The sequence below is a fragment of the Mercenaria mercenaria genome, chromosome 11 (assembly GCF_021730395.1).
Source record: "Mercenaria mercenaria strain notata chromosome 11, MADL_Memer_1, whole genome shotgun sequence".
Classification (NCBI taxonomy): domain Eukaryota; kingdom Metazoa; phylum Mollusca; class Bivalvia; order Venerida; family Veneridae; genus Mercenaria; species Mercenaria mercenaria.
Genome location: NC_069371.1, coordinates 29,105,737 through 29,123,035, shown reverse-complemented (window position 1 = coordinate 29,123,035; position 17,299 = coordinate 29,105,737). Strand labels below are relative to the sequence as shown.

Genomic DNA, 17,299 nt, shown 5'->3' with positions numbered 1-17,299 from the left:
ACTAGATGTATTCATGAGAGGTATTGAAATGTGCAACCACTAGCATTAGTTTCAGCGGAATTCTGTTATAGTGTAATTGAATGGACTCTTTGTTCCCAAAGGACCTGCAAATATGACAACACAGAATCCAATTACCTCGAGATTTTTTACAACCGTAACATGGCACTTCTTTAATGTTTATATTGTAACACATATGTAACACATATCACAAACAGTAGGTATATTATGGCATGATTGGAAAGATGACACAACATTAAGAACTATTAGATTCGATGAAAATTTAAATTAACTTAAAGACGTTATCAAAATAAATGTTATTAAAAGTTTGCAGTTTAAATAAATCGTAACACGCATGCATCTCTATATGAAATTAAACGGGTTGTTCTATTCGTTGGTAGTTACTATTTGCGAAAAGCTTATCAACGGACAAAATTTTCTTAATAAAAATTCTTTGTTAAGACACACATTTTATATGGTATACTGCTTACTTCATTCGTCATGCTTGGCAGCTAAACTTGCAGTTACAGAACATATATTTTTCTACTGTTTTCGTTTATACGATAAGTGTATCATACAACACTAAGATTATAGCTTTAACCATTCGACTAATGTTCAATTTTCAATTGATACTTTTGTCTGCATAATAATTAAGAAATTTATCATAAATAATCCAATCAGGCAGACATTAAATGTATTTCTATATCATGCACATTTGCAAAATAACTCTTTAATTGCCTCTAATCGTAAGCGTAATATGAAACTAAATCATTGCGTTTGCTAACAATTTGTAAATTTTAAGTTGGTTATTACAGATAATGAAAGCGTCTTTTGGTCATAATTATATAATGATAGCCAAGGACCAGAATCTGGACTTACATCATAAAACAAAACCATTCACTCTACTGTGTAACACGTCATATAATGCCATATAAAAGTAATGTTTCGCAAATTATCAGTATAAAATGCAAAGACAAACGTGTGAAAGTAATACCTAAATGAACACTAATTTAGACAATAGTTATAATGTTATATAAATGGTTTAGCATAGCCAAATAGAACAACGAATATGTTTGTGTAACAATGTTTGATTCATAGTAGTCATTTCTGGTAAAAATAAATCAACCAAATTACAGCCAATTATAATACGTAAGAAATATAGTGTTTTCATTTCTTCTTTGAAGGAAACCATGCTGTGGTTGAGATAATGTAATGCTCTGAAAGAACATGCGTCAAACCAATGAAATTTGAGCCATATCTTTGTACCACTGTTGAGACAATTTCTAGCTTGAATTAATATAGTGAAAATTAATATTTCTATTTCCGCGCAGTGTATTGTTACAGCTGCAGCTGAAAGATATAGATCAATGACCGGAATTAGCATAAACTGCTTCTGTGAGGAAAACAGGCCTTAAGTTTCCAAATCGTAAAATGGAAACATAACAAGATACAACAACGTCGTGCCAGTGATTAAAAAAAGAAAGAAAACAGAAAGAAAACTTTTTACAACAATTTTTTTGCCCGTAAGATATGAGAAAAAATGCTTCCTTGATTACACTGATTATAGCGCAATCTTGAGACGCTTAAGATCGAATGACGTGAATAAACCACTGATGATTTTCAGATGGGACCAAATTGTTTCTCATCGGAAGTTATTGCGACCATCATTTTATCTTTCCCGCGGTTGCTGATTTCTTTACCAGAGGCAAACATTTTGTCAATACGTAATTTATGAGAATGATCATTATGTTCAAATAGAAATGGGACGCGATTTGATTGAAGTAGTATGTTCATGGAGAACTCGATTGGGAGGACTGATATGATTATAAGCATTTTTTCCTTAGAGTCATTAATTTCCTTTTAATGTCTATCTAATATATAGACTCTGTAAAAAGAAAATGCAGCTTGTATTTCGCATGTTAAAACCAACAGACAGTAAATAAATTCCTTATTTTATATGCTAAAATCTGATCCCGCATCAAACGTGTTTTCGGACTTCTTCCGTTTATAATTATGACCAAGTTCTAACCAAGTACTTCAAAGATCAACAAAACTTTTGAAAAGTGCTTCGTCGCGGCCCTTATTACATACGATTGCGAACTACCGGTGATGACTTTTCATTACGCGTTTCCATCAAAAAATGCCTTATGTAAACAAAGCGCAGTGAAGAGTTCCATTTGAAAATATCGTACAAAATTACGGTTTTATTTGGTTTTGTGCAAAAACACTTTGCGCTACAGAAAGGTAAATAATTAAATGGCCATCACTGCAGTAGCTGTAAGTGAGATGTTGTATTTGGCTCAGCCATCATCAATCTCATGCTTGCGCGCCTGTGGTGCTAATGGTCAAGTAAAATCATCTTGAGTACTGATCAAAGTACTGCTATGATAAGCCTACTAGATTTGTGTACTTATTAAACGTGCACTTCATTAAATGGTATATTAAAAAAAATGTGCTGAATGCTTTTACAACTAAGCTATCACTAAAGGTGTTTAATATCCCCAGACGTAACTTTTATACAGGTAAAGTCAAATGTTATAAAATGCCTTTAACTATCAAGTGTGACCTTGACAATGAACTTTGTGTTGTGCAGCTTACATGTCGTCTTGATAAGTTTAACAATTGGTGTTATTTTTACGAAAAACTTATCAGCAAAAAAGAGAATATGGAGCGGACACAAATTTGAGGTACTTGATACTAGTGTTTGATCTTAAACTGTAACTTGACCTTGGACATAATGACCTGGGTTGTGCACTCTGCACGGCGTCATGATGAGGTTAAGAATGGTAAGTTTAACGAAAATCTTCAAAATGGTATAGAAGAGAAGACCCCTGACTTACAAATTTTACCTTGAACTTGGACCTTGTTACCTTGGATGCGCTATCTGCAAGTCGTCATGATGAGTGTAATAGTTGGAACATTTTTTTTTATGGAATTACTCCCGGTGGTTTAGATGATATGGAGTAGAACTGAACTGAAGTGTGACCTTGACCTCGGATCTGGTGACCAGGGTTGTGCGCTCTTCATTACATCTTGATCAGAGAAAATTTGATGCTAATATAATGAAAATCGTCCAAGCGATTCAGACAATTTGTAGTGGGCACGAAGTTGAGCTATTTGACATACATGTCTGACCTTGGTCTTTGACCGAATGGCCTGGATTTTGCAAGTCGCCGTGATGAGATTAATCATTGATTCCAGTTTTATGAAAAAATCCCTAGCGAAGCGGTCACGAATAACGGACGGACGGATGGACGGACTAAAGGAGGCTCATGTCGGATCCCAGTATAGCCATCATATACTCTGTATCAGGAGGCAAAGTGTTCCCTTAATAGGTATAACCTATCTGATCTCTTTTTTGTTTTGCTAATTAAATAGCAGAGGCGAATAAAATGTATACATAGTCTGATCAGATTCATTAGTCTGTTATTACACCTACATTAACCTATCATATTCATGCATAAAATATAACAATACTTACTCTACGGAAGCTTGTTGGTCGCTAATCCTTATACCTGCGTAAACTGTGGTGAAGATTACCGGAAGACCTGAATAACAACATGATAATGCCAAGTACAGAATGACGTGAGAGTTATTATTTTTCTCTCTTTTTGTTGCCTTGGATTATAATGCGACTTTAAAGATTCATAAAGGCAGTTTCTCATTAAAAAAGTTCTAGGTGAAAAACAACTTCAGTCATTAACTAGAACCTTTACAAAACCATGCCCGAAATCCATGCTAACTCACACAAACTAATTAGAGCGGACTATTTTTGTGCCTCGAATTCAAACGTTAGAAGGTAAATAACTCTGATCAGCGTCCGTAACCCTTTCCTCTCATTGAGTACCCGTGTTATGAGTCATCTTTGAACGTTTACATTTTAATACTGAAGTTCAAAACAATGTCTCATATTTCTGTGTGGCAATGCGCTACATTAAGTCTAACACTATCTAAGGGCTTTGCGAATGGCCATATTTTTGTAGCATTTTAGCATTTATAAAACGACCATAAAACGCTCTTCACAGGAAACATGTTTTTTCAGGATAAACCTTTGCTAAATGGCTAAGGATGGAAGCTATGAATCTAAAGATTACCCCGTGTGGGTTTGATCACTGCGGTTATGTGAGTGACCCATCCACGTTCGCCTGACAGAAAAAAAACTAACAAAGCGGTTGCGCAAATAACGCAGTCATTGTACCAATGACAGCTTTACATAAATACATTTTTGTTTAAGTCCGTTCTGTAATATTCTCCATTAGTGTACGTAAGTTAAATCATTTCAGGTTTTAGAGTGCTTGTGATCTTTGTAAAGGCAATATTGCCATGACAGAATCCAATTAATCAAGAATACGTACCCCATCCTATAGCGTAACATGAGAAAATTAGAATTTTCCCGGAACTGAAGGCATACACCATAATCGTATTTAAGTACAATCCCTCACAGAACATCCATAGAAAGTTACACACCATGAAATATTGACAAAGGATATGAAGCGCTTGACACCATATCTGTAAGAACATCAAACGTTGTCTCGACAGAAGGTCAATTCTGTATATACATATCATATCCTGTAGGGAAAATGTATACGTAGTCTACTGAAATAATTAATTAATCATCATGGATTCATGAAATGAGAAAAATGTGAAAAGGTTCTTTCGTCCATACGTGCTGGTGAAGTAACAAACAATTATGCGATACTGCGCTACGATATTGATTCAAAATATCATTTATAGCTGAGCTGATCAAAGGATGGCTGGAAATGTTTCAAACTGTACACGAGAGATATCGATTTAATCCTATTACACAGTTCATCACATTCTGTCAGATATACAATTTTTGATATTTTAAGGTTTTTGTTTAAGTATACCTTCATAAGTTGATGTTTGGATCAACAAGATACAACCATTTTGGCTAAAAAAAAATTGACGTTAACAGTTAATCATTTTTTCATTTAGTAGATTCAAAGCTGAAACCAATAAATTCAACTTAAGGGACAGACTTACCGGATTGCTAACAATAACATCACCATTGAGTGCGGCAAGTACATAGTATAAAATCCAAGAAATTCCTGTGAACACGTATGACAAGAAAAGATTCTTGTGGATTGTTATTCTGTCACACCTCAGCTGCCTGCAAGATATGTCAATAATAGAGTGGCACTTTGAACATTCAGACGATCTATATTCAGGCAGTTGTTGGCTTTGGCGTTTCGTGTATAATATACGCTTTCAACATAGCTTTTCTAACCAAGTATTTTCTCTTTTATTCCTTAAAAACTGCTCTAAGAATTCACACAGGTAATGCAATGACTTTGAAAGGGCGTCGTGTATAAGTGTTTGATATTTTCTTAAAAGTATTTCTTTATGCAATCGGAGTCTGAAACACTGTGTTTCTGTTGCATTCTAATATGACGACTATCAAGTGTTTATCCGACGTACGTCTTTGATATTAGCTAAAGATCGTTGCGTCAGTTAGCAACCTTTCAGTAATGTTTTAAATCGCCATGTGATATAGATATATATCAAATAGCACCTTACCCCAACTTGCGCTCATTTTGTATTTACACAGTTACAATTTTACACAATTAAAATATCATTCCCTTTGGTAATGCTGAAGGTGTGTCCTTACGAAAGGTCTTGACCATAACGAAACTCTTTCCAATTAGGTGATAATATATCAATCGATTACTGTAAAATAAACAGTTTTGTACAGCAGATGGAACATCAACTTATGTGACAAACAGACTAAGATAATTATTCTTCTTCCTATGAAAAATAAATCGTCCTATGGATGGATTTTAGTACTATATGGTCATCTTATAACTGTCGTTTATCATTTACGTTCTCTTCCGTGTTTAAGCGCTTTATAGCTTACAAACGGATTATTTTTTACTAACATAGCATATACTTCACCAGACAAAGATTTCATATTAAGTATTATAAATAAAATGCATTTATATGAGCAATAAGGTCATTTTCATGAAAGTTATATTGCCGAATAATTTTATTTTATTCAAATTTTGGCACTGTATCTGTTTTGCTTCGCAAATCTTATAAAATACCTGTAACGTTTTCACACAACCTCATAAAAATTTGTAATATTACTCTTATAATCTCATCAATTTTGCAGGAGAATTACTCGGAGTATGCGTCCACTACATGTCTTTAGTCTGCATACTAACAAGGAAAGGCAGGTCAACATACATTTTTAAATCCTGTGGAATTCAAATGCAATTACATTTTATGTTTACACAAGTAAGTGCACGTCGTAAGGTCCGATTGTCTGTCTACTTAAGACGTACAACCTAATTAAACCTATAAAATAATTAAATATCAAGAAAATAAAAAAATATCCTTTGTTTATAAGGTTTGATCATTGTCTAGTAGATGCAGTTCTAAATCTCCCTTTCATAATAATCAATCAAGAGACATGTTTAAAAATTACCTGATATACTATATGTTTTATCAATAACTCACCTGAATCGGAAGAAGATGCAGAGGGAAACAATGAGCATGACCAGTGAGAGAGAAAATCCGCCAATAAATATGTAAATATATTTGGTGTCGTCGGCGATCTAAAAAGAAAATTGATGTCAAGGGTATTGATCCAAATAGATATTCTAGGACTTTGATGAATATCTTCAGACACATCAAAAATGGCAATATTTCGAATGGGTTTTTATAACAGATTTTGTGTAATTAATTGTAAGCAGTGTGGCAAATCAAACGGAAATGGAAAGATAAAAAACTTGAATAATGGAAAAACAATTACAATTAGGCATTCTAAATGTAGATACCGTAGACTTGCCTCTCAAGCACGCTGTGAATAATTTGTTTTAGACTGAGATTTTTCTTACTATTCAACATACCTCATCGGTGTGTCTACATTCTGTGTAATTTGCCCATCTTTTGTTGTTTGTTGAGTTTACAAACCAGGTTCCGTTCTTTGTACACTCTCTGTACGCAAAAGCTAATGAAAAAAAGAAAAGCTTGTTTTTCATAAGTCATTTCATAGGGTAACGTAATATGATTAGTCTAATCTACAGGTAACGTGAGTATCTAGTCGGGCTTTCTGTAATGCGCTGTAGGAATACCAGCATGCAGTCATCAAGGAAGAATACTGTTAACTGCAGTAAGCCTTTTTGTCTATTCGTCTAGGAACCATATCGTTTAGAGTTATAACAGCTCTACAGCAATTTAACTGTGTACGAAGTACCGGACGTTCAACACACATGCCGGAATCAATGGCGTTACATGTGGCAATCATACATTAAATGATAATAACATCAACATCACATTAATGTAAGCAATATGGGTGCAAAGCCGCTGTCAACTGATTTTTCATACTGTAATTTCTCAGCAATTTATTTATAACAGATCCTTACCAAGCTGCCCAAACATGTTTTTCTGCAGGCAGAAGTTTGTAATTCATGATATATACACGTCTAATTTAATGAGTGTACGACGTACATGTACACAAAATACATCCTACATAACCCGAGTAATTATGCATGTCCAAGAAAGCAAAATATTTAAAACAATTTAGGATATGAACATTTGACACAATATGTACGATATGTTTTTGTACCCTGTATATTTTAATCAATAGATCTGAGAGATGCCTTTTCATTTGGCCCCTTATGTGGCATTAAACATTATAACAGCGTTTGTGATATAAACGAGCGATGCGAGACTTGATGAGCTTTTGAAGTCACACGCGTGTTCTCTGTATGTCGATAATCTAGGAATCTAAGTTGAACTTAATTTACTGCACATAATACTATCGGGTACTCGTAACGTACTTGCACAGAAAAACAGTGTTTGATTCGCTCTTAGTTCAATTTGCAAAACACACATGAAAATACCTTTGTTGTTGAACAATAATGGTATATCAGGGCAACGTATTTTGGCATATTTTCCAGGTAGAGTGTCTGGCCAACATCCTCCATAGCCGTCAACCATTCTGTGACAAAATGGACCATCTGCAATGGTAAAAGTAGGGTTATCTTAAGGTATACATTAAAATATTCAAGGTTTCAGTATAGTATAGTAAGAAACAGGAAGTGCTTCTAAACATGCGCTTGATCGAAAATACTTCTGTCACTACTGAATGAGACAATAGTTGAAATATAGTATGTGATCAAGCTAGGCCACTGTTTTAGGCTATGCCTGAAAGTTAGTTTTTGTCCTCTCATTGTAGCTCATGCGTACCCACTTCTTTTACGTTTCAAATACTTAAAGTAGCCATCGGAACAACGATAAATGAATAATAGGTGCTAGCCATTGTTTTGTAACTGGACAAACTGTCATGTTTGCTAATAAAAACAATCGGTAATGTCCAGTAAGTATGATTTATTATTTTGTCTTTTTATTATTTTTATAATTTCAGTAGGTCAAATAATTATTTTTAGGAATATTATTTAATCCTTTGCCTATTAATTGGGGGCTAGTAAACTTACTTATGAAATATAGATTTAGCACAATTTTTTGTTTGTTGTTATGTTGATGAGCATTAAGTTTTCTATAAAGTGTGTGTGTGTGTGCGTGTGTCTGTCTGCTGAGAGTGGGTACTAAATAACAATCTTAAGTACGTATCAGGTTTTTCAATCAGATACTTTACCTATCCTATAAAGAAAATATATTCCGTTTTTACACTTTTCTGTCAACCCTCATATTTAATTGCAGATAATAGTATATTCTGAAAATGAATTGCCAATTTTTGCGTCGAAAAAACAGAGTTGAACATCTTGAACTTTTGTCAGATACGTCTGCAGAACGAGTGTTTTATTTTCATAACCAAATGAACAGGACTGTCGTAGTCCATAGCTTGTAAAATAATAGTTTGCTACATATATGCAATGCCTAATCACCCTAGCACACCTTGTGTTCATTTATTCTTTAAATATGACGTTAATATTAACAGGACGGAGGCATAATTACACAGACAAATAAAACATTTTATAGAACGATATCTGTTTTCTAAAGATATTGTTTTAAAGTACTTATTTGACTTCATCTAAAAGGAAAATTAATGAAGTTTAAATTACCAAATTGAAATTAAACCATGTTGGTCCAATGCTGTTCCAATAATAGACTTTCAAGTTCAATCAAACACCGTTACTTTATTGGATAAAAAAGCTTTAACGAATCTTGCAGGGTCTTTATACCTCAATTATCAAGCGAAGAAATCTAAAAGTTCGTAAATGACATTTCCTGGGGTTCCGTTAATTTAATACAATGAAGACATAGGGGTTATTGATAACTTTCGTACAAAGAAGATGACATTACAATTGAGTTTTGTAGGAGATGAATTGTTAGGACGATCTTGTAAATATCTTTCTGTATTATAAAATGCCCAAAGGAGAGAAGTTGTATTGTTTGATTGAAGATTTTGTAAATTACCCTGCAACATACAAGATGCAAGATTTTGCGTGTAGTCTTTATTCTGTCACGAAGTCCCCATTCAACAGATAATGATACAAAGTATGGTGTTTTATAATGAGATATATATATCAATATTTTATGAAAGTCATTGGTTAGATGTGTAACAAAATGGTGTACCATTCAAATGTAAATTAAATTTTCCTAAGAAGAGCATGCCATCCGTGATAATACTGGGGCTATGTTCATCAACGTTTTAAATATGAAACTTTCTTTTTGCTTGCTGTAGTTTCAAAACCACGGAAAGTAATGAATTTTGAATGAAAATTAATTCCGAAGCTTAAGACTGCACACATCTATTAATAATATCTAATACAAACAAAATAATTGTATTTGAATATTTTCCATTACAAAATACAGGTTTCAGACTTTAAACGCTGGAGAATACGAATCCTATTCACGTGTTTATGTTGCCTTTAAATTGTGTAAAGACGGTGTATCCTTACACTTTCAGTCTGGTTGTATAACAGTCGAAAGTTTTTCAATACCCAGCACGGGATACTTGGATTAGACAGACGTTGTTTGTTTGACTAGAACCTGTATTATGTGCAACAGTGTTTTCATACTTGAAACAAAATATTTTAAACCATTGCGATGTTGTCACACATATGCACAACTTTACAAAATAGTAACATAATTGAATTATGAATTCATTAGGGCATGATGCCGTGGCGTCACTGAAGTTAATCTGATTAATTTATTTATAGCTACCATAAGGTTGATTCAAACAATAGCCAACTAGGCATTATCTCTTGTGCCCGTGTCATGACAAACACAATACTAGTTCGGATGCATAAACAAAAGGTAATCATACTATCATCAAAAAAGTACAAATATAAGTCATATTATACATATTACTCCTATACTTTCTTTGTAATAAGTAAAATGGCTTTGTCAATCGAAGGCTCAATATATATATATTTACCATCGTATTTTTTCTTGACAAAATGAGATTGCTGATAGTAAAATCAAATGAGCCAAACATTTACTGCATTCTTTCAAATACTGTTTGCTTTTAATTTTATCTTATTTATATATCCATATCGATAGCAGTTTGATATATTATAAACACCATTTACTTAGCGTGATATAATCAGTTCCAAAATACCATGCAGTGAACTGCTTTAGTATTCCAAGACTAGAACAAGATATCAAGTTTCATGAGAGTGAAATATTGTCTCACTAGAAATTATACCAATGCTTACCAAAAAGATGTTGTAAAGGAATAAGGCCATTAATTAAGTTGTAAAGGAATAAGGCCATTAATTAAGTTGTAAAGGAAAAAGGCCATTAATTAAGTCACAATAATGTGCTTCGATATTGTCAGAAGAAGTCCAAAGTAAATAGATCCTAATGTTTACAATTTGTTGCGAAATTTTGTGTAGAATGAGTACATTTATCAACTTTCTCACTGCTATAATGCATTTTGCATGAAAAGGGAACGGTTTCATGTTTATATGCCAGTAATGTCAAATTTTGTAGAAGCCGAAAGTAGGTGTTTATTGTGTGGACAAGAGCAAATAGGCATCATTTTAATGGTAATAGACCATCACTGACTGGGCTTTCACTTCAAAATATCCGACTCCCTATTTTCTTTTTATGTTTTTGCTAATTTGTGAACTTTCATGCAAAATCGATGAAGGAAAATGTGATATTCTGTCAAGATACGTATTCTAAATAAGATATTTAGTTTCCAATAACTAAGAAGGATTTGAATCATAAACATAAAACATCCATACAGATACAATATGCAATTTCAATTTGTTCATAAGCATTGAACAAATCCTTTACAAAGTGGTTCAGGAGAAGCTACAATGATGGTCTTCTTTGTTTGAAACTTATTAATAAGTTATAAGTTAATATGTATGTTTAAATCAACACATGTATCAGTGACAAAAATATAAATTAAATAAGAAAGTATTTCTTATTAAAATCAGTATACTAGTGTCTTGGCACAAGCGTTTGTTACGTTACGAATATTTTGCTTTTTATAGCTTCTTGCAGGCGTCTTTAAAGCTTATGCATTGACACTGCATGCCACCTGAAAGTGTCAGGGTGCTATATCAATAACTAACAAAAAGTGTAGGTAAAAGTTTTCTGCCCGTTCAATTGTTTGAGTCTTTTTTTTTCTTTTTTTGAGAAACAATGAAATTAGCTTCATTCGACTTTAAACACAAAACATATTTTCATGGTGTCAGTTTGCAGTGATATGCCTTCATTATAATCTTAAAGTTAATGACAACTTTGTCCTGTAGCGTTTCTCCTAGGAAAAAAGAAATAATGATATTTTGTTGTCTAATTATTTCCTTTTATTTCGGAATCTAATCTGCGTACGTTTTTACTGATAAAACGAAATTTGTATTAAGGTAATTAGCATTACTGACAAAAAATCACACACAATCTCGTTTCAGATAAAACCTGTTAAGTCTAAAAATCGCATAACTCTCAGATTAAAAGAAAAACGCAAAGACAAAAAGGGTACCAAACTGTTGTAAAAAGCACGATATTATTGTTAAAAATGCAGTTCATATTATGTAAAGACATAATTGGAAATTATTTGTTTCGAACAGCCAGTAGTCAGGTTCATCAGCTGATTATATCATACGTGCGTGTGTAGGCAAATGTTTGGGAAAAAGAACCTTTTAATTGTTCTTATCGACGAACCTACCCACCTATCACCATGCGATTTGTTTATTACAAAGTAGAGACAATTGTTTTCGTTTAGCTGCCAGTGAAGAGCATAATTAAGACATTTTTGAGGAACAGAATTGATGTCATGATTTAAAAACTAAAAGTGTTTCGTTTAAGACTGATAATCAGTAACGTAACGGTATGCATTTTTGTATCATATTCCGTGTCAATAACCAGTGAACAAAGTACTTGCATCTCATAACATTGCATGAAGCTTGAATATTTTATACAGAGTACAGAACTGATTATTGTTGATATTTGGCGGACCTTCTACTTTCCTGTGATAACACTCAGTGATATTGTTCAGTGATGACTGTAAAAGTTTAGTTAACTATCAGACCACATTTCAAAGAAACGTGGTCGCTTTAATTCTCGCGTCGTTCAATTTCAAATATACATTTTGGACGTTTTAGTTATGGAAGTTCGCAAGACTTTTTTCGCAACGTAATGTGGATTGAACACAAAGGTAGAACTTTGCAACTGTGCGGGCTGTCACGAATTCAATGTATGTTTTCAATGCCAACTTGTTAGAACTAACTACGTATACAAGACATTGGGCCGACAACTGTTTTTCATGTGTCGGAAGCTGAGCAAACGTTAATGCCGGCATGGCATCCAGGAACATTTACTAAAGTGCGTTGAAAATATATATCAAGAAAATTAACATGTTAAATGTACTACAATTTACAATTGGAAGATCCATTTGATCTATTACCTACTTTGACTTGCGCGATTGTTGAAAGGAGAAAATGACAGCGTAAGTCAGCAGTAGTTAATTAAACTTATACCCAAAAAAGCGACAAAAGTCGTTTTAGTTGAGAACATTGACACTGTGTTTGAAAGGGAACGGCGTCAACTTGGATTAGGTCTTGATGTATTGTATATATCCCAGCTGTGACATTGATCACCCAAGGGAGTCTCTGAGAGACAAAATTAACGAAGACAAGAGTAATAAACATACGGTTTTGAAGGGTATGATAGTTCAAGCTTACTTTCGTTTGACTTTAGATTTAGAAAAAAAAACTGTGACATCTGTTAACAATATCTGAAAGTCATTTATATCTGATTCAAACCAATACTGTTTATTTTGAAATGGTATTTAGAAAAACATAAGCACAGAGTTTAAGCATTAAACGACGCAATACATGACCTCATGCTATATTGCAAGCGAGACAGATCATTCAGAAGATTGAAATTTATGAAGGTCCTATTAATACATTAATGCAGGCCATCTAAACACTTACCGATCAAATGAAACTCTCATGAATAAATAACATTTGAATGATATATTCAGGGGACGTCACATTTTTTTTTGTGTCCTACGCTAATGCTGCCATTTTCTTTCAATGCAATCTAGTAAACATCGTATGTGTTAAAAGTAACTTACTTTAGTTGTATAGTCTTTGACTTGAGCTAAAATGCTTTTGCTAGCGTAACAATTTTTTACATTCTCAGCACCAACTCAACATAAGCTTTCCGCCTTACACGTAATTAATGTACGAAAGAATTCTATGTTATAAAGTAAATATTTGTATACATATCTTGACTTCTGTTTACTTTTTTGTTGTCCTAGTCTCACTGTTTCATAATAATATCTCTAAGAAATTTCAGTGAAGCAATTTTCATTCATAGATAATGTCGTGCAATTCTATTCAGTTCGGTTTTCACTTCTGAAGTTTTCTTCATTTATTAAAACTATTAGTAGAAGATGTATTTTATTTATTTTTTAAATAGTTTTCTTTTACATTTTCTTCACAGTCCGCTGCGATACATGCAAAGTGTAAACCTTACATTGAGAAATATAAAAAGATGTGAAATCCTGTATAAAATAATTGCTACAATGTAGGACCCATTAAGACTGTTCCTTATATTAAGAAAAGATGTGAAAACCTGTATTAAATAGTTTTAGGACCAATAAAGAATGCTCTTAATATTAAGAAAAGATGTGAGAACGCGTATTAAATAATTTTAGGACCCACAAAGAATGTTCTTAATAAGTAAGTAAAGTAAGTAAGTAAGTAAATATTTCATTATAGTGACGTGTTATACAGTATACATATAAAGCCAAATGTTAGCTACATAATTCTAAGAACACCCGGGCCCATGGGCCTATAAGTCACCTTTAATCAGTATATACATATTTCAAAGACGTCAAATTTTAAAAATGCACTATATACATTTATTCAAAAGATGATGTCGGTCAATACCAAATATAACAAGGAACATTTACGTATTACAAGTACAGTAGCATTCAACAGTTCTATATATGAAATATACAAGTAAAATGCATATTGTAATTATTGCTGATAAGAATGGTAAATGTTTACATATCAACATATTGATACATAATATGTAAGCGTACTTAAAAACACATATATTATATAACAATAAAAATGCACTAATTATCAAATGATATCCAATTTATGTCAATTAATCAATTTGCAGAATACAAACAGTTTCTACGCAATATGTAGGCTCTTACAATATATTTAGCCAGTTTTCGAACACGGTTTTACATTTAATATGTTAATTGTTGAGCAGGCGGCAATTGACCAAAATCATTATTGTTAAAAATATCGGCGAAAATACTAGATCTGATTGAACTGTATTTGTTGCAAGTAATGGCAAAATGAGTCTCATCTTCGACTTCTGAGTTCTTACATAATTTGCGTAGTCTCTCATTCAACGGTTCTTCAACGTATCTGATGGTTTCTATGCGCAAAGGTAATATCCCACACCTAAATTGCATTAAAAGAGAACGTTCATATTTCTTTAGATTTAGACAAATATATTGTTCTTTGCAATGCGTAAATTGACTTTTAAAAAGTTTGTACGTTCGTAGTTTTGGGGTATTTTGTACCTTGATGGTCCAAAGTATTTCATAATATGTGTTAAGTCCGGTACATGCAGTTTGCAGGTCAACATATGTTTTATTGTGGTAATGCTCCAAAATGTTAAGAAAAGATGTGAAAACCTGTATTAAATAATTGTTAGGACCCATAAAAAATGTTCATTATTAGGTTTGTCATAAAAAAACTATTCCTTTCTAGTTAAATGACTCGGAAAAATGCCTGCGCATTTAGTATCTTGAAAAATGTAATGTGTCCAGTCGGTAAGGTGACTATTTCTCAGACTAGCTGACAAACTACGTAGAATGTTCTTTATAAAATACGTAGCGGGTCAGACCATATACCTCATATATAGAATTTTCTCTCAGACTGGCTACCCCGCCTAAATTATACTTGTACCAATGATTCATAAATGATTTCAATTATGAGGTAGATAATTTCAGGAATCAGGCGAATCACTCAATGTTTCTAACTAACAACCTTCAACTAATGATAACCACCTCAAACTCCTATAGGCTGCTGATACCAGTTCCCGTCCGACGAGGTGTTTGAATCAACATCATACGAGTCCTTTTGTCTAGATGTTCAGCCTATGTTCTCTTACTTGAAGCTGCAACTCAGTATGACTGACCTGACATGTGGATGTTCGGCGCTTAAATGCTATATCATATAGCATTAAACCGACATTATGATCCCAATGCCTTGGCTCTACTTCACCAATGACGTTGAACCTCGTCTGTAAGCTGGACTCTCTTACTGACTCAGAAGATTAGCAAACCAAACGTCGCTGTCTCAGCTTTCCAATGCTCAGCCTGTATTTGCTATTGTCTATCCCGTTAAAGGTTTCATTTCTATTCGCTGGCACTAAAGCTTGAAACCTAGTTACAATACTGCAACTAATCTTTAGTCTCAAACGTCTTCTTTTATATAATTCATCTGCCCTGACAGTGTAGGTGCTCAAGGTATAAGGATAAATTATTAGTTGCCCCATGTGGTTATGGGACGATCTGTGTATGAAAAGAATTGGAACCACTGCCTTACCCTTGCATGATCGTAATTGGGTCTTAACAATTGGTTTTGCTGTACCTCTGTGATTCCAGCAGGTATGCAAATGTTGATGCCATACCTCAAATTTGTAGTCCTGTTTGGCGCCATATAACCTGTACTGTGTTGGTGCGCCGTAAAACCCAAATAAATAAATTATTAATTGAATCCTCGATGTGTTTACATCGATCGCTGGATACAGAATAACCTCTTTGGCATCCGTCTTCTTATCTATACCAAAGCAGAGATGGCCTTTGAAAGGTGCTATATACGGAACTTGTTTTTGATTGGTTTAAATTCAAAGATATTTTACAACGGGTACTTGCTCTACAAATAGTTGGTTCCCTTTTACTATTGTATATAACCTATTTTGTGATGCAGAGATCCAGCTATAACTGTTATTAACCAAAGTCGTCCATAAGGTTACACCCCATTTAATAGCTGTTTTTCTTTATTCTATGTAAAATTGACATATTTCCAATGGCCACAGCACACATCAGGACCAGTTGTAAACGTCTGTAACTTACATTTTCTTGACGAATATTGTCAGTGCTGAATGAAAATCATAAGTGGGGGTCATGTTTGATGCAAGAAAAATATTTTCAGTCAAACACACAAACTGCAAAATCAGCTAAAAATGAGACCCCAAATTATTGTGGTATTGTCTGATCTAAGTTTCCATGACAAATGTCATGTTATTATTTCATTGTGAACAATCTACCTACATGTCAAGCACAGGTCTGCCATGTGATTTTAGCAAAACAAAAATGCAAAGAAAATAAGGAAAATAGCCCTACAGAGCAAAAACACTGAGAACTATCTGAATCTGCTATTATGCGACTACGATTTTTTTGCAGGATAATCCTATGCCAAGCGGCAAATATTTTCCGTATGCGATTTCGGCATTTTCCGGTTTCAACGGAAAATTATTAGCAAGTTCATCTTCATTTACGAAGAATGCCGAATTGCGTTACGAGATTACGTAATCCTATTGAAATTACCGAGTGTCACTATTGGTCCACTTATTTTATTATTTTTCTAAAATGTTATTTATAGGATATACAGTAGTAAATAAAATGCTATACATGTATGTTCTACCTAAAATTAACAATATTCTGTGAGTTGTAACAGATAGCCAGGCTAATTGTAAAAAAAGAAGATTACATGCCGTATGTTCTTAAATGACTTATAACCAAAACAAAAGTAACTTCTACAAGAGAAATGTTTTGTCTGACATGTCAACACTATAGAATATCTCCCAAACTGATTCATGTAGC

The 17,299-nt window shown here is 33.4% G+C and overlaps 1 protein-coding gene across 1 annotated transcript in view; it reads right to left on the bottom strand.

Annotated features, from left to right (window-relative positions):
* Positions 1 to 17,299, bottom strand: part of LOC123530844 (calcitonin receptor-like) — a 62,256-nt gene that overhangs the window by 3,880 nt on the left and 41,077 nt on the right. The window contains exons 2-7 of the mRNA XM_053517047.1: positions 7,863 to 7,979; positions 6,867 to 6,967; positions 6,475 to 6,572; positions 5,002 to 5,128; positions 4,353 to 4,506; positions 3,479 to 3,545 (exon numbers count right to left, since the gene is read on the bottom strand). Coding sequence (XP_053373022.1) covers positions 3,479 to 3,545; positions 4,353 to 4,506; positions 5,002 to 5,128; positions 6,475 to 6,572; positions 6,867 to 6,967; positions 7,863 to 7,979 — 664 coding nt within the window. The remainder of the gene's footprint in view (positions 1 to 3,478; positions 3,546 to 4,352; positions 4,507 to 5,001; positions 5,129 to 6,474; positions 6,573 to 6,866; positions 6,968 to 7,862; positions 7,980 to 17,299) is intronic.